The sequence below is a fragment of the Hyaena hyaena genome, unplaced genomic scaffold (genome assembly GCF_003009895.1).
Source record: "Hyaena hyaena isolate Hyena2069 unplaced genomic scaffold, ASM300989v1 scaffold_466, whole genome shotgun sequence".
NCBI classification, from domain to species: Eukaryota; Metazoa; Chordata; class Mammalia; order Carnivora; family Hyaenidae; genus Hyaena; species Hyaena hyaena.
Window position 1 is genome coordinate 443,838 of NW_024081099.1, and position 24,631 is coordinate 468,468.

The 24,631-nt window shown below is 39.9% G+C and overlaps 1 protein-coding gene across 1 annotated transcript in view; it reads right to left on the reverse strand.

Annotated features, from left to right (window-relative positions):
* The window catches only part of SEC24D (SEC24 homolog D, COPII coat complex component), a 106,449-nt gene extending 82,159 nt beyond the window's left edge, over positions 1-24,290 (reverse strand). The window contains exons 1-6 of the mRNA XM_039253818.1: positions 24,072-24,290; positions 21,735-21,893; positions 11,684-11,813; positions 5,479-5,627; positions 3,970-4,248; positions 3,606-3,733 (exon numbers count right to left, since the gene is read on the reverse strand). Coding sequence (XP_039109749.1) covers positions 3,606-3,733; positions 3,970-4,248; positions 5,479-5,627; positions 11,684-11,813; positions 21,735-21,852 — 804 coding nt within the window. The 5' untranslated portion in view covers positions 21,853-21,893; positions 24,072-24,290. The remainder of the gene's footprint in view (positions 1-3,605; positions 3,734-3,969; positions 4,249-5,478; positions 5,628-11,683; positions 11,814-21,734; positions 21,894-24,071) is intronic.
* Positions 24,291-24,631: the final 341 nt, after the last annotated feature.

The following is a 24,631-nucleotide window of genomic DNA, read 5'->3' on the forward strand; positions in this document are numbered from 1 at the left end:
TTTAATGTTTACTTATTTATTTTTGAGAGATACAGCAGGGGAGGGGCAGAGAAAGAGAGACACAGAGAGAGAATCCCAAGCAGGCTCTGCACTGTCAGAGCAAAGCCCAATGTGGGGCTCGATCCCACAAACAGTGAGATCATGACCTGAGCCAAAATCAAGAGTCAGACACTTAACCAACTGAGCCACCTAGGTGCCCAAAGGCATCAGTATTTTTATGGCTCCACCATCAATTCTTTTGTGCAGCCAGGTTTTAGAATCACACAACTATAGGTTCGCCTTAGTTTAGTGGTCATAAATTAAAAGTGAGACGAGTAAGCATGGTGTGACTTTTTCTCAAGTAACAGGCAGCATCTGGGGTGCAGGCATGGAGTAGGTGAAAAGTTGATTTAACAATAAATGGGAATTTTCTAGATGAATTCAGTGGAGAGAGAGGAGCAAAGGAGTTGAGAGTAGAGGATGTAAAGGACAGACTTATAATCATGGATCAAATAATCTAAGCTGTATAAGATAAGTGAGAAGATGAAGGTAATATAAGAGAAAAAGTACTGAGATATAAGTCCTGATGGGTGAGTCATTACTTAGGTTTGAGTAGTCCTAAAGGGAATGAGCTAACACAACAGGAGGCAGTGGTTGGAAAATGAGATGCTTTCAACTGAGATTTTGAGTTTCCTATAATTGGTACTGACAAGATTTATGGTAAGATGATGGATAACTGAGGTAGGGTGGATGAAAAGAACATTGGGAGCAAACAAGATCTAGAACTGAAAGACCAGGTAAATGAAAGTTTCAGACAGTAAAATTTCCAATAGTCGCGACAAAAACTTAACAGCAAATCTGGAGCTGAAAACTTCAGAGAACAAAGTGAAATGACCCAGAGGTTCTGTAGATGTTATATAGAAGCAGAGAAACAAGAAGTTAAGATAAAATGAATTCAATGTAAATATATGATATTCCTTTAGCTAGAAGAATGAAATAATATTAAGCCATAAAAGTAATGGCTGATAATATAATTATCTATAAAGGCATCAAGAATCATTAAACCTTAATTTCTAACATTTTTAAAAAAATTTTTTAATGTTTTATTTATTTCTGAGAGAGGGAGAGAGACAGCATGAGCAGGGGAGGGTCAGAGAGAGAGGGAGACACAGAACCTGAAACAGGCTCCAGGATCTGAGCTAGCTGTCAGCACCGAGCCTGATGTGGGGGCTCAAACCCATGAACCGTGAGATCATGACCTAAGCCAAAGTCAGACGCTTAACCGACTGAGCCACCCAGGCGCCCCTAATTTCTAACACGTTATAAGATCAGACACTTTATCACAAATCTTCAAGTTTATATTCAAATAAATATAGAATAAATGGGTAGATCACAAAAACAACCAAAATCCTCTACCCTCTCTGTGCTTTTTGAAAGGGCTTTGGGGGCGCCTGGGTGGCTTAGTCAGTTGAGCATCCGACTTTCGCTTAGGTCATGATCTCAAGGTTCGTGGGTTCGAGACCCGTGTCAGGCTCTGTGCTGACTGCCAGCTCGGAGCCTGGAGCCTGTTTCAGAGTCTGTGACTCCCTCTCTCTCTGACCCTCCCCTGCTCACGCTGTCTCTCTCTCTCTCTCTCTCTCTCTCTGTCCTAGAAACAAATAAAATATTAAAAAAATTAAAAAAAAAAAATAAAGGACTTTGTACCTCCTGCCATCAAGAGGCAGAGTCTTATCTTTCTACTACTTGACACTGGGGTGATCCTGTGGCTTGCTCTTGCTGAGAGAATGCCACAGAAGTGCAATGTTCTAGTTCCAAGCCAAAGCCTCAAGAGGACTTGCATATTCCTACTTTCCCTCTTAGATCTCTGCCACAGTCACATGAACAAACCCAGGCTAGCCTGATCAGTAACATGGTCCAAGCATATCCAGTTAACAGTTGGGTACCAAATACCAGGCACATGAATCTCACCACTAGTGATGGCCTCCCAAAAGATATATCCATGTTCTAATCCTTGAAACCTGTGACTATTACCTTATACAGTAAAAGACCTGATTACATTAAGAGCCTTAAAAGAAAGCACTTATCCTAAATTGCCTGGGTGGGCCATGAAAGGAATCATGCATAACTTCATAATAGAGAGGCAGAAAGAGTTTTGAGATGCCAAGAGGAGAAGACACAAAGAGGAGGAGGAGGTGATATGATGACAGAGGCAGAAATAAAAGTAATGTAGCCATAAGCCAAGGAATGCCTGCAGCCACCAGACACTGGGGATAAGGAATGGATTTTCCTATAGAGCCTTTCAAGGGAACACAGTGCTGCCAACACATTGATTTCAGACTTATGACCACCAGAACATAAAGGAATGAACTCCTATTGTTTTAAGCCATCCAGTTTGTATAATTTGGCACAACAACCACAGAGAGTTAATATACTATCCTGGGCCATTCAGGTTCCAGCCAAGCCTCCAGCTGACCCCACAAGCAAGCCCAGACCAAATCCATCGAACCTGGCCCAGACTAGCAGAACTGCCCAGAGGACCCATGACTCATGAGTAGTAATAAATAGTGGCTGTAGGATACTAAGTTTGGTGGTTGCTTGTTAACAGGAAAAGTTGACTAATACAGTAGCTCTTTGTAGTCTTTAGGCTATTTCTAACTTTTCATACTCATGTTTATAGGACCACTTCAAAGACCTAAGTTAACTGTATCGATTTCATTATTATTCCAAAAGGACAACACATCTGTGCTCACTGCTACAGACTTGCAGTATGTCCTGAAGCAGGAGTATATATCCCTACCCCACTGACCCAGGGCTTTGTCGTGACTTGATTTGGCTGTGGGCATGGAAGTGGTTCCATGTCCACATCTGAGTGAAAACTTTAAGAGCTCTTGCACCGTTTGGCCAGTTCTTTTTCTTTTCTCCCTTTCTCATAATAATACCATGTCCCAAACACAAGGTGCCCCTTCATGCTAGCCTCTGGAATGATAGGGCACATGGAACACCACCTAAAGCCAAACTACAGCTGCTACAGCCTACAGGTAACCTAAGTGATCAATAAATCCTCGTGGTTGGAAGTAAAACGGAACTGTATGTTATGCAGAATAACCTAATAGAAGTTGACTGATACAGTTACTAAAGAGTAATCTTCCAAAGAAAATCAATTGGATGGAGAATAATGAAGTTATAGCTCTATTTTTTATATAAAACAATTTTCAATAGGCAAAATGTAAAATACTTTGTGATTTCACTTCCTTTAGGTATCTCACCCTAATTGAAAAGGGTCCTGTATTTATTTAAACTAGCATGTTTATATACTCTGACTACTAACTGCTCATTAAACAATCAATAAACACTGCTTATATATGCCAATATAAATGTCAATAGTATTGTTAAGTTTATGTGATACAAAAAAAAATCTACACAGGCTTTCCGTCATGGAGATTCCTAATATGCCAGAACCCAGTTTCCCCAGCCCCATACATAAAGAAGGAAGCCTGTATGTTATGGGTATTGTGCTTCAACAATGAAGGACAGGATCAATGCTAACAAACTGAAGAGTTTCTGAGACAGTGAATAAAGAATGTTCCTTTGTGAGCGAGAGGGTGGGAATGAGAGAGAACACTTACTGGGCTGGGGATCGAGTCAGGATCCAGCTTCTTCTGGAGTTGTGGTGGACCAGCCATCTGCGCAGGACCTCCAGGGAAGCCTCCTGGGTAAGAGAGCTGCCCACCTGCCATCTGGGGACCATAGTTGGCTGATTGGAGAAAATAAAAAAAGAAAGGACTAGAACCTAAAGTCCCAGATGTAGGGTCACTGACCATATCATGCTATTCAGTAAAGCATGCTGCATTTTTTTCATTTTATTATATAAGGTCAAGAGTTAAATGTGAATGTCTATGATTCTTCTTTGCATTTGCCACACTAATCGAAAACTAGCTTTCCTTAAAAGTAAGTGACGGATGCCTAGTAACACAGAGCAAAGCTGATTACCCTGCTGCGGTGGATATCCAGTGCCCAGGCTCTGTCCTGGGAGAGGTGGGGGCTGGTACTGGGCATTCAGAGGAGCAGGCCCAGGGAACCCGTCCTGCCTGTGCGTTGACGGAGGCAAGGGTGAGGTGCCAGGGCCGTTCAGTGTGGTGGGTGGTGGTGGTGGGAGAACCTGAGATCCAGGCTGCATAATAGATGGCTGTGGAGGTCGTGGCGGACCCTGGAAGGAAGGCGCTGGTGGAGGGCCAGGGGGCACCTGACCAGGGGGAGCCATGCCTGAACCTGTGTGAGAAAGAAAACCAGACCACTGAACACTGCATTTCTCAACTCTCCAACTTCTACAAAGTACGTAACAGGGACACACCTCTTTTCCTGACACAAAACTAAAAGGCATACTTACACATTTTTTTTTTTTTTTGCCCCAAGATGAATCTTCATTCAGAAAGTTACATAAATGCTATTTGGCACATTTTACACCACTGGAGAATTTTTAAACGGTAATAAGCATTTGGTGAGAAAATTAATGGGATGAATTTTAACTCTGTTGCATTAACTTTACATGACACATGTCACTAATTAAGGAATTGTACTGATACAAATTCTAGAAAATCATATAGAAGAAAATTTTATCATGTAACAAGCATGATCCAGGTAACTCCTATATTCAATAAATTATTTGTGGCCCATGCTTGACTTGGTCAGACAGATTTCAGAATTAGGTAGAAATAACAAGGAAGAAGGGATGGGCCACTAACATGTTTTCTAATCATATTGGAAATAGATGCGAAACCAGATTAGTTTTTCTATCTCTGATTATGCGAAACTTAGTTGCTTCACTGGAAACTTATCCATCTTGAAATCAGTAAAAGATAGGAAATAGTCAGAGGGGTTTTTTACAGATACTTCTAAAAAACTAACTTTAAGTAATGGAAACATTCTTAATCAAGATCAATGGCTGACTATGCTACTATTACAGTGAAGATTCCTATGACACTTGGAATATACAGCATTTCTATTGATACAATCTCAGTACTGCTAACTGTTTTCTCTCCCATTATTCTCTTTTCTGCCTCACGACATCTGAGCTTCCATTCTTTTCATGATTTAAATACAAAATGAAAACACACTGTGAAACAAAGAGTATTATATTTTTCATTTTAAGGCCCCGTTATAAACAACACAAAGTTAAACCTAGCCTCACATTTCTTAAAATAATCTCACTGTTCTAATGTTTATTTATGAAGTCAGCAATTTTTTTTCTTTTTTTTATTATTCTAATATTGAACATAAGGTATTCTGAAGATCTTTCAATTATTTTGAAATAAATGGCAGCATCCTCAGGAAAAAATTAATTATAGCCATACATAACAGATGATTTATATAAAAATATCAAAAAAATTACTTCAGTCTAGTGTGCCAGAGTTATGTATGTTTTAAAAATGGAGAAAACCTTCCTCATTAAAAATGCCAATGAAATAGGCAGTCTGTGAACACTAATAATGAAACTGTTACCATAGCTGTTGATGTGCATAGCATTGAGCTGACTGCCCAGCTGGGTGATGGATGAAGTGGACGCAGGACTTGGATAAGATGACTGTGTAGAGGGTGAGTATGGTGCATAGGAGGATGGTGCACTGTTGACAGGTGGAGGACCTGGAAATCTACAAGAGAAAAAAGAATCTTAAATGAGATCATAGTTTCATATGAAATGATAAACAACAAATATCAAAAACTTGTAAAATTAAATGAGCCCATCTTGTGGGCACTAGGGAAATGACTGATATTTTACACTAAGTCTTTAATCTCAATGTAAATTTAAAATGAATCATGGAGTATCATCTCATTCTATGCTCACAGGCTCAACATGTCAAGATACTTAGCAAAAAATTCCTAATGGAAACAAGAGAACCAGATTTGGAAATGCAGTTAGGAAGCTGAGTCCACCATGGCCTTAGCTATACCAGAGTTAATAATCAATGGAACAGAAACAGGAAAAAAACGCTTTGTAGCTGTATCTTTATGATCCTTCTTATACCCTACCCAGCTTTTTAAAATAAAATGTCACCTGCACAGTAATTTCAGCAAGCAGGACATTCCCTGTATTCCCTGTCTTTTCAGATAAGACTTGAAAGTGAACAACTGGGTAAAAAGTTTTGAAATCATTCATTCTTTTTCGTCTAAAACTTTCATCATGCTTTAACCTTTAATTTAATTTGAAATTATTTTATGTTTATTCCATCTGAACGGTGTTCCTGTTGTAGTTAATCTGCTGAATAAAGTTAAAGCTTTCCCTTCAAATTACATTATGACTTCTTATTAAATGAAAATTTCCTGGATAGTATACTCTGATTTTAATTTCTCCATAAACTGGAAACGATATCCCTAGTGGCCCATGCTCTTGCCTTCCATACTCTACTGCCACTCAAGAGGCTAGGAGCAGAGCCTGAGAGAAGCCAGTGGCTTGCTTGAAGGCCTACAACTTGCGTGTGACAGAACCAGGACTAACCTCTCCCTAGGTCTTAAGCAAGTACACTTTCCAAAACATCACACGAATTCTCTTGTCATTTTTTCCTTATATCTTAAATTGAATAATTACTATAACAAAACTTACAATTAACCTTCAAACCATTATGCTATATGGTGTTAAGTATATTACAGAATGAAGATATCCCACGCTTGGAGTTAAATGGATGATGATCAAAATGCTCTTTCTATGTAAAAGTACAAGCTATCCTATAGCAAATACTTGGTTATAAAGAGTCATAAAGTTACAATGATTAACACTTTAACCCAAACAATATCGCTTAGCAAAGCTATCAATTTCCTCTCCTGTCAAAAATTGAAACCAGACCAATCAGTTACATTAAGGATCTTTTGATTTAAATAATTTTTGGAACAAAACTGAATAAAAACAGAAAATAAAAAAGTTAACTTCTCACAGTAAAAATTTTCTTTGTATCTCTAATTTATTAATGATCCTAGAGGTAAAAAAGGCAGGGCAAAACAGAACTCTAGTCTTACTGGACACATTATAATATTGTCGGTCATGTAGAAATGATTTCAAGAACTGTCTTAATGATATGGTTTGTAAATTCATTGTTTGATTAAAAATCATTCTTTGGAAGAAATTATACTTTGTCTTGTTTAAAGAGTTATGAGGGATACGTACATGAAATAATTACACACAGGCAGAATGTACATGCTCTATAAGAATATATTAGTGGATGTAGCATGCGGTACTGTTTGTTACAGGATTTGGATCTAATAAGCAGGAACTGGGAACTAGCAGTTAAATTAGGAGTAGGGGGTATTATTCAATCGTTTAAGAAAAAATTATCTAAAACATGTTCATAGATATTTCACAAATGTTAATATTTTTAAAATATAAAATTATATGAACAATGTATTATATAGATAGTACAAACAGATGAAGTATGTTTCAAATGGAAGCTATGATACAACCAGCCTCCAGGATCTTTTTTTAACTTAACAAAAGGCTGATGACTTAAAATACAGAATGGAGAATACACAACCATTAGACCATACTTTTCCTTCATTGTTTAATATATGTCTTTTGAATTAGGCTTTAGAAATTCATAGGGGCGTCTGGGTGGCTCAGTCCGTTGGGCGATGGACTTCAGCTCAAGTCATAATCTCATGGTTTGTGAGTTTGAGCCCCACATTGGGCTTCGTGCTGACAGCTCAGAGCCTGGAGCCTGATTTGGACTGGATTCTGTGTCTCCCTCTCTCTCTGCCCCTTCCTTGCTCATGCTCTGTCTCTTTCTCTCTCTCTCTCTCAAAAAAAATTAATAAATAAACATTAAAAATTAAAAAAAAGAAATTCACAAATAAATTTTTTTCTAACCAACTTAAATGTTATAAATCTTAAACAGATTTTAATTTTAAAAGCAATTTTATCAATTTAAGAATAAAGTAGTATTAAAAGGCTAACAAAAAATCTCAAATAAGCAAAAGTAAATAGAACATTTTAAACATACAAATATTAAACATGGTTTAATATTTTTCAATTTCATTACTTTACTAAACTAGTTATACCAAGGTCACACACACAGCAAGGAAGTATCAGAGTTTTAAGTACAGATCCAGGCCTTAAGACTCCCAGCCTGGAGACCCTGATGTGTGACTATAGGCAAGCCACTTAATCTCCATAGCTTTCAGCTTTCAAACTGAAAAAATGAACAAATAGAATGGAAAGATCCCTTTCTGTGCTATAAATACAATGTGGTTAAAATTAAGAATCATATGATTTAAATACTTCTCACATTGATTCCTTCATTTAATGTTTCTGGGCTAAGAAAACATTCAATTCTATATTTTATTTTAATGTTTTACTGAATGTCAGAAAAGGGCAGATTTACCATAAAAAACAACAGTCAAAAAAATTTTTAACGTTTATTCATTTGTGAGAGACAGAGAGAGACACAGTGTGAGTGGGGGAGGAGCAGAGAGAGGGAGGCACAGAATCCAAAGCAGGCTCCAGGCTCTGAGCTGTCAGCACAGAGCCTGACGTAGGGCTCAAACCCACAAACCATGAGATCATGACCTGAGCCAAAGTTGGACGGTCAACCAACTGAGTCACTCAGGTGCCCCAAAACACAACAGTCAATAAAGAGTCACTACCAGAGGGTTGATGCTCAGTTTAGTCCTAACCCTCTGGAGAGTTGACTCAGTTCTCTATGGCCTGCTCAACTTTGAATACTTCTTATTTTTAACTTTGCAACAAATTGTTCAAGTAGTGAGCTATGTGCTGAAGTTTGTTAGAATGTGGAGATAAGGTATCATATTTTTTAAGATTGGCCTGAAGTAAAATCTGGGTTTTAAATAGTCCATAAAGCAGAGAAAACAAAACCTGTACCAACATGACTGCTTTCTACACACACACACACACACACACACACACACACACGAAGAGAAAACATAAAAGAAATAAAGTGAAAACAACTATTTTATTTTTCTTGCTCTCTCCTTTTCACTGCAACCAAGTTCTTAGCAGATTTCACCTTATCAGCTTCAATTGGCAAGATGGGTCTCATCTTCACACCCTCTCCCATCCTAATTCATCATATTTTGATCAAAATAGATGACTTATAATTGACTTTTCTTCTTCTAACTAAAAAATGGATTTCTAGTTATAGATTTTATTTACTAGATTAATCCCACTCAGCAATAACAGTTTGTAGATAACTTTAGTACTATTTACAAGTTTAAGAAATTTATTCTGCCTCAGCCAAGATCAGTAAGACAAATGACTAGGTATGATTTTTAAATTTTATAAAGCATTGCCTGTGGAGCAATATTTAAAAATAAAAATTATAAATTTCTAATTTTTAATCAACATAATAACTCTGAATTATATCTTGTTTTCATTCAACAGTTTAGATATGGTAAAAATTAAGAGATTTTTTTTGATGGGTTCTCTAAGTACAAATAACACCTGAAATGCTATAATCATCAAAGAAATGTCGTGAGCCATCTATGCTCTCTGACAATCCCTGTGTGAATCACCTGCACAATCACTGTGCCCTCTGCCCCTTGCATTTAACTACATACACAGAAATATGTCCCATGAGGGCAAATTAGCAATGGTAACCATGGACGCTGAGTCTGAATACTTGAATTTTCCATGACTTTTTCATTTTTAAATCCATTTCCAACTTTTAATTCACAGTTCAAGTTGAAGCAAGCGAATAGTGGGGAGATGGGGCAAATTCTATCAGGGTTTCCCTGGGAACCACAATAAAAACAGATTCCTAGGTTGAGCTGTCATGAGTAGCTAGAACAAAGGAAGAAGAAGGACACACTACAAACAGACTTTCTATAGCCACTGAAAATGGCACTGATAACTGCTAACACATACTGAGTCTTTAATGGGCATTGTGCACTATGCAAGATTCTCTGCAAGCATCAATCATCAAAATCCTTACAACCACACTATTATTGTTAAAATTGTGATGAGGGAACTAAGGAAAAGCTGCCTCAACCAAGAGTAGCAAACATGTCCTGACTCTATACAGTCTACACTCTTCACTGTGCCAGGCTCTGTGTTGAGCTAACAACCACACTGCGAAGGTGGCAAAGTTCAAGTTTAATTATTTCTAAGGAACCTAATTCAAGTGAAACAAATGGAAAGAACCAAAAAGAGCAATACAACCAGTGTCCAAAAGCTTTCTTAGCTTCAAACCAGCTGTTTAATTTTTGCATTTCTTCCTTTAAAAAAAAAAATCTGAAATGCTTGGCAGTTCACAACAATAAATTTTTCCAGATCTTTTCCTCTGTACTCTGGACTAGGAATTCTATTTCTACATTTTACAAGTGAAGAAAATGAGGAGGCCTAGAGGACCAGGAACTTCGCCAGCATCACACAACTAGTTTTGTTTTTTGTTATTGTTGTTGTTTGGGTTGTGGGTTTTTTTGTTTGTTTGTTTTGTTTTGTTTTTTAGAGCCAGAAGAGGCATCTTGGTTCTCAGTCTTTCCACTCTGATCCTTGTGCCCAAGCTAATGAGAGTAGGCAGGGATAGCAGGGTCAGGTCCCGAGTCAGGCCCATTGACTTTATGCTTCTTGCTCAAACCACAACCATATGTAAAACAAATTACTTAGATTCACTCATCCTGTTTCCTGTATTAACCTTCACTTTGTATCTCACAGCAACATTTCAATGGTGAAAGTTATCATGACAAACAAGAGCCGGGAAGTATGAACTTCACAAATGGCCTGTAAGAGAATTAACTTGCCAATGTTTAAAATTCCAGAGAGTTTTCCCACTAAGAGGGACAACTCTCAGGCCCCCTGAAAGGATAGCTAAATGGCTTCAGCAGCAGCAGCAGCAGGGTCCAGACTCACATCGAGGAGCTATTCCTCCCCAAACCCAACCCTACAGCGTAACAGCCTGGGAAAGAGACCTGGGAAATGAAGCCTCCAGGTAATCCTTGGAGAAATTCCAAAGTAAACACTACATACAGCTTGGCACTAGGATGCTCCACAGCAGCAGCTCACAGGACAAATAATAATGGGACTTCTGGCAGCGAAGGTGTGATGTTGGCTCCCTTCCCAGGGGAGAGTCCCCATTGGGGTACAGAGCTCTACAAATCTCCTACATCTCCTCTCTTGGCTTCTTCAGGTCTGCCCCCAACTTTTTCCTTCCAGAATTTATTATAAAAACACAAACAGAAGATTTATTTCCTCTGTTGTTTTTACTATTGCCCTGCATTTCAAAAATCTTTCAAGGCATCCGTCTGTGTACCTTCCATAACAAAACCAGTTTTTATCATTGGCCACAATCTGATTTAATTTTTAAAATATTTATTAAGCACCTATTGGCACTGAAATCAGTTCTATGAAGTATTCAAGAGGATAGATAATTTAAAATTTATTGGGGAATACAGGCAATAGACATCTGAAGGAATTAGAGATTAATATAGAACTCTAAAACAAGATGAATTTAATCCAAAGTTAAAATGTGTGGTATTGACACAAGTAATTTTTTATATTTTTAAATATGTACTAGTATTGCTTTTCCCCCCTCCTATCTTTTTTAAATGGTTTGTTTCCTAGGGCAGTCTTCTAGCAAGTCCTTTCAAGGGTGTGGGCAGAATCAAGAGGTCAAACTTTCAATCAATACACATGCTAGTTTAGAAGGGACCTGTGAGACCATTTTAGTAGAATATACAAATGTGGGTTGAAATCTACCTAGCTCACCTTTGGGGAGGATGCCCTTGGGCATGAGCTCCATTCTGGCCAAACTGATGGGGTCCAGGAGGTGAAGGGCCCTGAGGCAACATCCCCCCAGGGACGGCAGCCCCCAAAGGCCCTGCTGGCTTCATCATACCTGCAACAGAAGGGCATGAATTTAGAAGAGTAGAATGTGCAAAGAGAGAATGCCATGCCATTAGGTTAAAAATGAAAACTAGGAGGGGAAGGAGGGGGAGACATAGGTTAAGACAAGTTCTCCTTTAAATTTGCATTAACCATCACAAATCTATCAATACCAGGTTTTCCCATAGTTACTTGACCATCATAATGATAGGAGAGCAGAAAAGGAGAGAATCATTTCAATACTAAAAAGAAACTAAAACAGAAGAAATAAACTTGCATTTGGTAGAAGCACCTTAATAGAATACAAAATCACACAAAGAATGCTAGAATATGAAATGAAAAATGCCATTCTGGATTTCAAAAAATAACTGGAAAAAAAAAACCAGTATGAGGTATCATAAAGAGCCTACATCTAACTATGGGGGCAAAAAAATCTCTGAAAATGCCTTTGTTTTTTATTTTATTTATTTATTGAGAGAGTATGCATGCACACACAAGCTGGGGAGGGCGGGGAGAGACAGAATCTTAAATAGATTCTGCACTCTGCATGGAGCCAGATAGGGGCCTCAATCCCATTACCCTGGGATCATGACCAGATCCAAAATCAAAAGCCAGATGCTCAACTGACTGAGCCACCCAGTTGCCCATGAAAATGCCTTTGAATTACAGAATGAGGAAAACAAAAGGCAAGTTGCATCTGTTTTTCCAACAAATGCAAAGCAAGCCTTCAGAGTTAATAATTCTTCCAGGATTCCAAACAGCTGGGTGATAAGCAATTGAGGAACTGCTCAAGTCATTACGCTCAGTCATACACAATGTGAGATCCCTTGTGATGAGTAGATGCTCCTGGCAGTAACTATTTTCATTCACAAGCAGCTCTTCTCAACTAGATCTTTAAAGGTCTCTCTTTACAACTATTTGCAGACATTTTTTCTCTTCTAGAGAAATTGTGGTAGAGGAGAAAAGTCACTAAGAATGGGTCAGAGGAGTTCAAGGCCCCACATGGCTATTTACTAACATATGCATGGTGCTGAGTAAGAATTTTACCTTTAAGGACCTCAGGGTCCCCTCACTGCAAAATGAAATGCTTCAACTAGATCATTTGTGACAACATATGTCTTTTACTTGTTCTCTCCACTTCCAACCTGCTTGTTTTGTTCTAGCTCATTCAAGTTACTTTTTCTTTTTAAGTTTATTTATTTATTTTGAGAAAGAGAAAGGCAAAGAGAGAGGAAGAGAGAAATCCCAAACAGGCTCCGCACTGATAGCAGAGCCTGACACAGGGCAGGAATCCATGAACCTTGAGATCATGACCTGAACCAAAACCAAGAGTTGGACACTTAATTGACTGAGCCACCCAGCTGTCCTTCATCCAGCTTACTTTTGACCCTACCCTCTTCTCTGACACCATCATCAGTGACCTCCTAGGTGGCCTCTATGCACTCCTCCACTTGACCTCATGATGATATTTCATACCCAACATCTCTTTTCTTCTTTTATCTTCCACTACAGTTTATTCTCTCAGATAGCAGGAGGATTCACTGGATGACCATGTAGTTGCCCAAGAAACGTTTCTTATATTATTATCATAATACTTTTGAGAGCATGCTTTCAGATACTTGGGTAATACAGACTGTAATATAACCAGTGAAACGGCTGTATTCATGAATATTACTGAAACTTTCAAAAAGGTTTTCTCTTCTTAAAATGGGATTCCTCAAACTTAAGAAAAACATCGTATTAACTTTACAGTCCGTCTTATTTAGCAATTTTTCATATACTAAGAAGAAAAACAACAAATATTATTGTTAATGCTTATTTATTTGAGAGAGAATGAGCTAGTGCAAGCAGGGGAGGGGCAGAGAGAGAGAGGGAAAGAGAGAATCTCAAGCTGACAGAGCAGAGCCTAACTCAGAACTCAAATTCACAAGCTGTGAGATAGGAACCTAAGCAGAAATCAGGAGTCAAATGCTTAACTGACTAAGCCACTCAGTCACCCCTATTATTCCTTTAACACCACATTTTTATATAAAGTTCTAAACTCCAAAGCCAGCAAAGTAACAGCAAACATGAGACTTGCAGTTACACAGACTTCGGTTTGAATTCCTTCTCCCATCAGTCAATGGCTGTGACCCTGACAAGATACTTCTGTCTTTTGAAACCTCAACTTTTAACACTATATTATGGCAGTAATGCTCCCTGTCTCCAAGGACTGTTCTGAGAATTGAACAAGGCAATAGACATAATAGCACCCAGAAATGCCTGATATATAAGGTAATCAATGAACAAATCTTGGCTTCCTCTCCTCTGACTATATCTCCTGACCTCCTTTTTTCAAGGACTTATATTCTAATAGAACACATATACTATAATTATATGTACACTTGCATTTCACTTTTGAAACATTGTTTTGGCCAAAAGTAGAAAATGTACAACACTAGTGTTAAAATAATAATTACATGTACTGCAAGAAACCAAAAATATTCTAATTCTTTAAGTAATAAGTAAATACCAATTTCATTAACAACCCTCATATATATTTCCAGAAAATCAAAAAACAGTTTTCAGCATTACTCGTGTATGGGTATTCCCATATGTATCCATAAGATGCACCTGTTAATAAACTTCTGGTTACAAAAACAAAATTAAAAAAAAAAACAGTTTACATATATTCAAGCAGAACTATTATACACCAGTTTCACTAAAATGTTCTTTCCTTTTTGTTTTTGAAAATCAACTCTATGACAGTGTTTCAAACTCATTCTTGTTCAACATACATTCAATGTGCCTTTGAGACACTGAGAGCTCTTGTGGAATTCACAACCATGTAAACAAACAATGACAGTGTCATGTGATGAGTGTTATAATATGCAGAAGGACAAGGTAACTCTTCCTAAAGGAATCAAGAAAAAGTTCAAAGAGAAAGGCCTGCTTGAGCTGAATCTTGTAGGACAAGCAAGAGTTTTCTTAGTGTAGAGACAGGATAGAAGGTTTCAGGCAAAAGGAAAAACTCGAGCAAAGATATGAGAGAGCACAGCATGATCAGGGACAGGCAGAAGGTTCAGTGCAGGGAGATTATGAGGGAAAGTGGCTGGAACAGAGGTTATCCAGGTTGGTTGGGTCAGGCTGCAAAGTCCTGTGTGCCATTTGGACTCTATCCTCAGGGCAAAGGGAAATCAGTATCACTATTACCTGCAAAGTCATAGTCTTCACCTGGTCACATTACAGGTATTTTCAAAAGTGATCAGTGATAAAGAAAAATTGAGTTCTTTATAGACAGTATGAAAATTTTAATAAGAAAAACCTTACCATGAGAAAGAACCAATAACAATGCTTATGCCAAAAGAAAAAGATCTAAAATCACAAACTGGTCTTTAATATAGTGGCAGATATAGACTAGCTTACTCAATACCAATTCCATTTTCCTTTGTGGTTTGCCCTTCCGTCTGGTCCAGAGCTGGAAAGATGGAATGTCCACTGCATAAACCTCTAATAAATGTGGTTGCCATGTACTCTAAATTCAGCAAAGCAACACACCTCTGAGAGACCCTGGCCAGGAGGTGGAAATGGTGGTTTTGGGGTAGAAAGGCAGTGGCTGCTAATGGAATGGCTTGTGAGGTGAGCATTTCTACAGACCGCGGGGTCCCAAGCCTGGTTCTGGTTTCCTCTGTATTCTCCTAGCTTCCTGAAGCCCTTTAACAGATCACTTTCTACTGTAGTGGTCTCTGTTACCAACAACAACAACAAAAAACTCTGACCAAAACAACATCACAGAAAAGTATATCTTGGACTTGGTCCTGGATCTGACAAACTAAAACCAAAATTAAAAACTATTTGTGAAAAAAAAGTTTACCTAAAATAACCAAAGGTGCCTTTTATTGTTTTATGTTGTCTAATTGCTGTGGCTAAGACTTCTAGTACTGTATTGAATAAAAGTGGTGAGACTGGACATCCACCTGTTGTTCCTGACCTTAGGGGAAAAGCTCTCAGTTCTTCCCTGTTGAGTAGGACATAAGCTGTGCATTTATCATATGAGGCCATTATTACATTAAGGTATGTTCCCTCTAGATCTACTTTGAAGAGAGTTTTTATCATGAATGGATGCTGTACTTTGTCAAATATTTTTTTCTACATCTATTGAGATGATCATATGGTTTTTATCCTTTCTCTTGTTGACGTGATATATCATGTTGATTGTTTTGCAAAAACTGAATTGAATCACGCTTACATCTAGGGATTAAATCTCACTTGATTGTGATGTATGATTTTTTTAATGTATTGTTGGATTTGGTTTGCTAATATTTTGTTGAGGATTTTTGCATCCACATTCATGAGATATCAACCTGTACTTGTCTTTTTTTTTTTTTTTTTTTGGTGTCTGTCTGGTTTTAGTATCAAGATGATATCAGCCTCAAAAATGAATTTGGAAGTTTTCCTTCCTCTTTTATTTTTTTGGAATAGTTTGAGAAGAATAGGTATTAACTCTAGCAAAATTAGTCAACAAAAGAAAAATGCCATATGATCTCACTCATACGTGGAATTTAAGAAACAAAACAAATGAGCAAAGGGGGGAAAAAGAGAGAGATGACAGAGAGGCAAACCACAAACAGACTCTTAACTACAGAGAACAAACTGATGGTTGCTAAAGAGGAGATGAGTGGGAGAGGACAGGTGAAATAGATGATGGTGATTAAAGAATGCACTTCTCATGCTTAAATAAATAAAAAAATAAAGATAAAGTAAAATAAAGATACATTCCCTAGTGCATGGACATGTAATAACTACTGTTTCTGAGGCACTGTGCCTGGTGGTGTTCGTATATAAGCTTGCTATTTATTATGAACCTCACCACTTTCATCACCCTACCTTAGTTCCAGAACATCAATAATAGTTCTTGCCTCCCAGATCCCAGACTAGTGGTCCTCAATCAGGGGTGATTTTGCCTCTGAAGAGATATTTGGCAATGTCTAAGGTTTTTGGTTGCCACAGCCTGGGGGTGGAGGGGAGCACTGGGTGGGAATGGGAGGGGGAGTCCTGGTATCTACTGAGTAGAGGCCAAGAATGCTATTAAACACCCTACACTGCACAGCACAACCTCCCAAAACAGAGAATTAACTGGCCCCAAGTGTCAACAGTGCGGAGGATGAGCAGCCCTGTTCCAGAAAGCAGTGTGTTCAGGTCTGATGCCTTCTCCACACTTTCTGATGTGGAGTATAACTCTTTTTATTTATTTATTTATTTATTTAAATTTTTTTAATGTTTTATTTATTTCTAGAAGAGAGAGAGAGACAGCGTGAGCAGGGGAGGGTCAGAGAGACAGGGAGTCACAGACTGAAACAGGCTCCGGTCTCTGAGCTGGCAGTCAGCACAGAGCCCAACGCGGGGCTCGAACCCACGAACCGCGAGATCATGACCTAAGCGAAAGTCGGACGCTTAACCGACTAAGCCACCCAGGCGCCCCTAACTCTTTTTAAAATATACACAGTATCATGGCCCTTCCCAGCTTGAAACGCTTCAGTGGCACTCTACTGACCTTAAAATAAAGCCTAAATAAAGTCTTAAGATGACCCCAGTTTTCACTCCAGGCATACCCCTCATTACTGGCACTCTACATCTCAGCCATGCGGAAACCTCTTGCTGGTGGCTCAAAAGTGCCACCTCCCAATCCCAGCAAGCTGCCTCCCTACCTGGCCAATTCTTATTCATCTTCCAGGTCATTTCTTCCAGGAGGATTCCGTTTATCCCTAAGTCTTGGTTATGTACCCCCGTGCTTCCATACCACCTTCCACCTCCTTTATCATAGTACTACCCCCTATATTGCCTCTGTCAGGTACTTAGTGCATGTCCCACTAGGGTAAGTAAGTACTCTAAAGCCTGAGATTAGGTTTATTTTATTCATCGTTACATTGCCACAAGTATTTCGCTCACTCAATAAATGTGTTAAAGTTGTTACTACATAGCACTTGCATCACACAATAGGCACAAATGGAGGTGGTCTATGAGAAACGCAAAACAGAGTTTGCACTACCCATACCTATGGTAGAACAGATACTTCAAGGAACCACAACTAGATTGCCTGTTTCTGCCAGAAAAACAATAAAAGGAGCTCCAAAAGACTAGAAAAAAGGGCACCTGATGACTGAAGATTAGGAGCTCTAGGGTCACTCAGCCCAGAGAAATAAAAGCTAGGGTGATGTAGTAACAGCCTTAAATAATTCAACAAAAACACCATATTTTACAAAAATGGATATTTACAGAGTCTGATAGCCTGGTATCTATCTGAGAATTGAATATGGAGAAAAAGGTTTAAATTAACATGTGAAGGATTTAGTCCAACAGAGACAGTTTCTTTGTTATTGTTTTAATACTGGTAAACACCAGAGAGTTGCTGATGAATGCAGCAGCTTGTCATTCACACACTCATTTAATGGGTACCTTCCCTGCTCCAGGCACATCTATTACAACACAGGGTGGCAAATAGGCCTGCACAGGTGTTAGAAGAACACAAAAGGAAAAAAAGTACTTATAGACAAGCTTGAGAAAGAACAGCGGTCAGAAACATCTGCAGGCACAACACCTGAAGTGAGTCTGAAGGAGGAGAGTGGAGGACAGGAAGGCATGAATCCACCTTCTGGTAGCGCAGAGTGCAAATGAGAGCACAAGTACAAACCAGGCTCTAAACGACTAGTGGCTTAGCACCACTGCAGTAACAGGTACGGTAATTTGGCAAATGAAAAAAAGAAAATGGGTAAATTAGTGAAGGTCTAAGGAGCTTAAAATACAATCAGAGGCAATGGGAAGCTATAAAAGGTTTTATGAAAAAGAAAGGCAAAATTAGACTTGCATGCCAAAAAAAAAAAAAAAAAACCCTCCAGAGGCACCTGCGGGGCTCAGTTGGTTGAGTTTCTGACTCTGGATTTTGGCTCAGGACATGGTCTCACGGCCCCTGTTGGGCTCTGTGCTGACAGCCCAGAACCTAATTGGGATCCTCTCCTTCTCTGCCCCTCCCCTGCTAATGTTTGCATGTTCTCTCTCTTTCTCTCTCTCCCAAAATAAATAAATAAGCTTAAAAAATAAATAAGCTTTAAAAAAATAAATTTCCCCCCAGCACAGGACTGGATGGTTTGGAAAAAGGAGGTACTATAGAGAGGGAATGGTTAAGAGACTATTTTAGTAATCCTGGTGAGAAATGGATGCCTTAAACAAAAAGAGTGACAAGATAGAGAGGAGGAAGCGCATAGGAGATTTACAATTTCCTCAAAAGAAACTGGGAAAGGGGGCAGATGGGTGGTTTAGTAGGTTAAGCATCCAACCTCAGCTCATGATCTCACAGCTTGTGGGTTCAAGACCCACAACAGGCTCTGTGATAACAGCTCAGAGCCTGAAGCTTGCCTCGGATTCTGTGTCTCTGTCTCTCTCTGCCCCTCCTCCACTCACTCTGTCTCTCTCTGTCTCTCTGGACAGTTGGATTTAAGAAGGTAAAAGGAAGAGAATGTTTTGGGGGTTTTTTTAATTGTTTTTTATGTTTTTATTTATTTCTGAGAGAGAGAGAGAGAGAGAGAGAGAGAGACAGCGTGAGCAGGGGAGGGTCAGAGAGAGAGGAAGACACAGAATCTGAAACAGGCTCCAGGCCCTGAGCTAGCTGTCAGCACAGAGCCCGACGGGGCTTAAACCCACAAACTGTGAGATCATGACCTGAGCTGAAGTTGGACATTTAACCGACTGAGCCACCCAGGCGCCCCAGGAAGAGAATGTTTTTAATAGTGAAAGTTTCTAATTTGGATAACTGAATGAATGATGACGATGCTGGGTGAGATATGGAATGCCTGGAAAAAGTAGGTTTTATGAAAAATATTCTGAATTATTTTGGACATGATGAATTCAATGTGCCTACATACACAGGTGGGCAATTGAAAATATGGGTCTGGAGCTTAAGAGAGACATATGGGCTAGAGAAATAGATCTGAGAGACTAGCACTTCATATGGAATGTTACAGCCTAAGGAAAAACCTGTAGAGTGAGAGGAGGAGAGAGATGATGACAGAACAAAGAAAGAGAGGGGTGCCTCACTGGTTTAGACAGTGTAGCAACTCTTGATCTCAGGGTCATGAGTTCAAGCCCCAAGTTGGGCATAGAAATTACTTAAAATTAAAAAAAAAAAAATTAAGAAGAAAAAAGAAGGAGAAAAGCGATACTTAGGGTCATGTAGAAGGGGTAGGGGGCTCATTAGAAAAACATGTCCAGAAAGCCACCAAGAAAAATAACAAAAGATAGTGTCACTGGAACCAAAGGAGAAGAGAGTTTTGTACAAACAAGAGCCGTAAGCAGTGTCAAATTCAAAAGATGACAGGGGAGAGTCTACTGCATCTGGTATTAGGGCCACTGATGACCTTGGTGGGAGAAGGGTAGGTGGAGCCCAAGCTATGGAGCAGAGACTACACTGAGCCATGGAGGAACTGAGAGGCAAGGATGGAGAGTCACTGAGGGAAGCAGTAATTGCTTAAGAACATGGTTGTGAAGAGAGGAAGGAAGGCTGAATGATACTGACTATTCTACTTTGGTATGTTTTAGAGTTTGCTGTTTGTTTTCTTGAGGTACTTGCATATGAATCCTGGCTCCCCCCCCCCCCAGCTCTGTGACCTTGGATAAATCACAGTATACCAACCATTCAGTTTTCTTAGCTGCAAAATAGAGTTAACAATCTACTGCATAGCATTGTGTGAGGATTAAATAAAATAATGTACATAAAGCTTTCAGGACCTGGTTTTGATACATGGTAAGCACTCAAAAAGAGCAATTTATCATCATCATCATCATCATCATCATATACAAATGCAGATGGGGAATGAACTACCAGAGAGAAAGAAATTAGAAAAAGACAGTTCTTACAGGATCCAGATCTATAAATATTATGGGGAAGATTGGTTCTGGACAAGAGGGGGATGCTTCATCTGAAGGTTTTTAAAAATTAGGAGCAGACTGAATCACAAGAGTCACTTTCTACAGGAAATTCACAGTCTTTAGAGCATCTTCTGATACAAACTTTGTGTGGCTGCTGCAGTCAAGCCTCCCTACAGGGCTCTGCCCAGCCCCCAGAGACTTTGCACTCCATACATGCTATCTGGCAGAGCCCAGATTCTACACATCTGAGTCAGTCCTAGTGAGCCCCAAGAGACACTCACTGACTTATACAACGATTTGAGCTGAATTCCTCAGCATTCTCTCAGGATTCCCAAGAACTGTCTTAAACAAATATTTTTAGGAACTATGGGACCATTAGACCTGAAACAAGCACTTATTAGCCTCACCCTGGCCCTGAAACTTGGGTCCCTCAGAGCAGCCTCTTGATAAAAGGAGGTGGCTTCATGGTGTCAACTTCCATCAAAGCAATGAATGGTAGTCCCACTCCATTAATGATTTTAATCAATAATGATTTCAAGGTAAGGCCATGTTTTTGTTATTATCACTGAGTAATCTTTGATATACGAATCTCATCATATTTTTCCAATATCAAACCTGATTTTTTAACATGATTGCCAAAACCACTTTAGTGTATGTATATATTTAATATATATTATATATAGTATGTATGTATATTCATATATTTAATTTGGTTTTTTATTAAATGTTTAAATAACCCCACACAACTGATTAACAGCAAGAATAAGTCTAATGGTAAAAACAAAACATTCAGGAAGCTTCTTCGTTTTAATCTATATTTTAAAACCACCAAGCTCGTTGTATTCCAAGCAATAACTAAACTGATGATGTAGGCTTCTTGTACAAGATACTTTCCCAAATAAGCCTCTAACTCTCAAAGCACTACATCATATAATGACCATTCAACATTCCCAAAGCTGCTCTTTCAGAATATCTTAGGTCTCCAAGTACTGAGAATCAATAATCACACACAAACCAAGATAATGCACTTTACCTGGTGGAGAACCTGCATGAGCTGGGTCCCCATAGTGTCCATAATGTGGTGGAGAAAGGCCTATTCCAGGCTGGGACTGAGAATAGGGGGGTGTAGCCACATATCCTTGTTGACTCATTATGAAAATATCATTCCAAGAGACAGCTCTACAAAAGAACCCTGCAACAGAAGAAAACAAAAATGTCAACAAGAGAGTTTGAGTTACTTAATGCTATTAAAAATATGAACACAGTTAATAAATATTCATAATGGTTTGAGGAAAATATCAGGTGCATGAGACATCTTCATCTCTTACAACACATCATATCATTATCCCCTAAAGAGGCTCTAATCATAGCTCTATGGAGCTCAGCGACTCGCTTCTATAGGCAAATTCTCAGGCACAAAACATGCATAACAACTTGCCAATCACTTTTTCTTTGGAAGAATGAACTATTTCACAGCTAGTCTCTCATAAGTGTATCTACTCTTTTCATGCCTTTCGTTCCCATGGCCCTGTTTCAGCACAAAGCATGCCACTGGCAATAAGCAGGAGTCATTCAACTGACTGACCAGAACTGGCAGTAGGCTGCAATCAAATGTTTTATGGCTTATGTCATTTCAGTGCTATCCTAATTAGTAATTTTACTTAGGCAGTTAGGACGAAGAGAAATCAATAGTCCAACAAATACAGCAGAAGATAAATAAGTCGATAATGGACTTATTTTGTGAGTCATGAAATGACTAAGCCAGGTTGCAGCCTACCACAATTTGGGAGTTGTCAGTGGTTACTCATTCAGAGATGCCAGACTCTCTTTCCAATTTAAATATCACACCTCTAAGAACATATGCACATATATTTAAGGAACAAAGGAAAAAAAGCAATAAAGCAATTTCATATATGTTCAAGCACACACACACAAATGCAACATACCCACCTTGATTCTATTCAGAAGCTAAACATTAATTTGTTCTAAATTTTCCATTTTTTCCAGGTTTCACGAGACAAGAGACATTTCATAGAACTATTCTCAAAAAAAATTTTTTTATAACAAAAAAGGCTCTAAATCCTAGCAAAGGAAGTAGGCTTTGACTATAAATATTCTAATACTTAGCTGTGTGACATGGAATAAGGTGAAGAACCTCTCTGGGCCCTCCGGTCCTTCTTACAAAATGAAGCTTCTCAAGATGTTGCAGATATAAAACACTGATACTACACTTTCTCCCCAGTTTCTTCATCTGGCATAGGAGTATCATTCCTGTTGTTATTTTATGATACTACCTTTTAAGGTAAAAGTTCGGTGATACCTGCTAAGATTTGAAATAGACCTACATTCAGGAAATGTCATTCTTCATTTGGTTTCATTTTCCTATTAAACTATGCGTTTCCAAAGCTAAAACGACTAAGTGAAAATATTATGAGATCACTTTCTTCTCCTTGGAAGGAAAGAACTAGAGAGGAGAGAGACAGGAAAAAAGCCTGCTGGTCCACTTTGTTACTGACAACACTTTTTCCCTCCTCCCACTTGAGCAGAGAGAGACGTGGCAGCCTGAGCTTTGGTCAAGCTCATCCAACCAAGCACATTTCGGAAGTCAGCAGGAGCACACACCTACGCAGCAGCCTGTTGCTGAGTGACGGAGAGGAAAGGCAGGGATGTTCCCTCCGAGCAGCAGGAAGCAAGCAGTCGGGTCCCTTTTCACTGGTCCTGACAGAAATTTGCTTCCTCACGCAACCCAGTTTGCCACGTCAAACTTCCTCACACAGCACCAAGTTACAGAAACCTGACTCAGCTTCAAGCGGCGACATGGTAGAAAGCCACTTGGCAAGAGCAGGCCTAGGATCAAAATCTGGTGGAGCCCCAGGCCATTGTCACCGGTCAACTATCGCCAAGGTGTGTCTCTCACCCTGGATCGGGTTCGGATTTGGACAAATTGGTTGCACTATCAGGATGTCCCGAAGCTTGAAGATACAGTTGCCATTTTTACTATGAATATTTCCAACACTGCCTGCCTCCAAAGAGGAAATTAAGTTGATACGGAGACGAGAAAACCGCTGGCAGTGCCCCTGGAATCCCGGGGCTAGTGAGGACCCTAACCACGCAGTCCCAGCATCCCAAGACAAAAAGATGGGGGCGGGGGCGGGTAAAAAATGCCCACGCCCACCCACCCCACCCCCATTATTAAACTGCACGAAAGGACTCAGGGAGCTAAGTCTGAGGTCCCCTGCGCTGCCCTGCCACAGGTTAGCACCCAGCCTCTCGCCAACCCCCATCCCAGGCCCGGCACGGCACCCCGCTCCAGCTGTGCCTGGGGAGGGGCTGTCCCGCCACAGCGTAGCTAGGCAGGGCGAGGCATTACCTGTTCTGCTCCCGCACGCCGCTGGACTTCCGAGAGCCTGCGCTCTGCTCCGAGCGCCAGCTGCCCCCGCTGCCCCGGCTCCCGCAGCGGAGCTGCTCCCGCGGCGCCTTTCCCCCGGCCCTGTGTCCCCGCACGCCGGTCTCGCGCACAGAGTTGCAGCTGGGCTGGGAACTGCCACGTCAAACACTCTCCCGGCTGCGCGCCCCCAGCGCCGGGGCTCAGACCAGCTGCCGCGCACCCGCCGGCGCACGCGCACAGACCCGACGGGGCGGGGCGGGGCGGGGCGGGGCCGGGGGCGGGGCCTGGCCGAGATTGCTGCCGGCGTATTGGCAGCCCATTCTTTTTTTCTCTGTTCGCCTCTTTCGATGTGGTTGGTTGGTTGGTTGGTTGGTTGGTTGGTTTCCCTACAACGGGTCAAAATGTTAACGCTGTTGCTAAATCAAAGCACCGTTTTCATAGTGGAACGGTGTATGAAGGCGGGAGTGCGTAATGAGGGTTCATTCATTCTTGCATTCAACAGGTTGCAGCTTCGGCTATTCATTACGTATTACTTGAGTAAC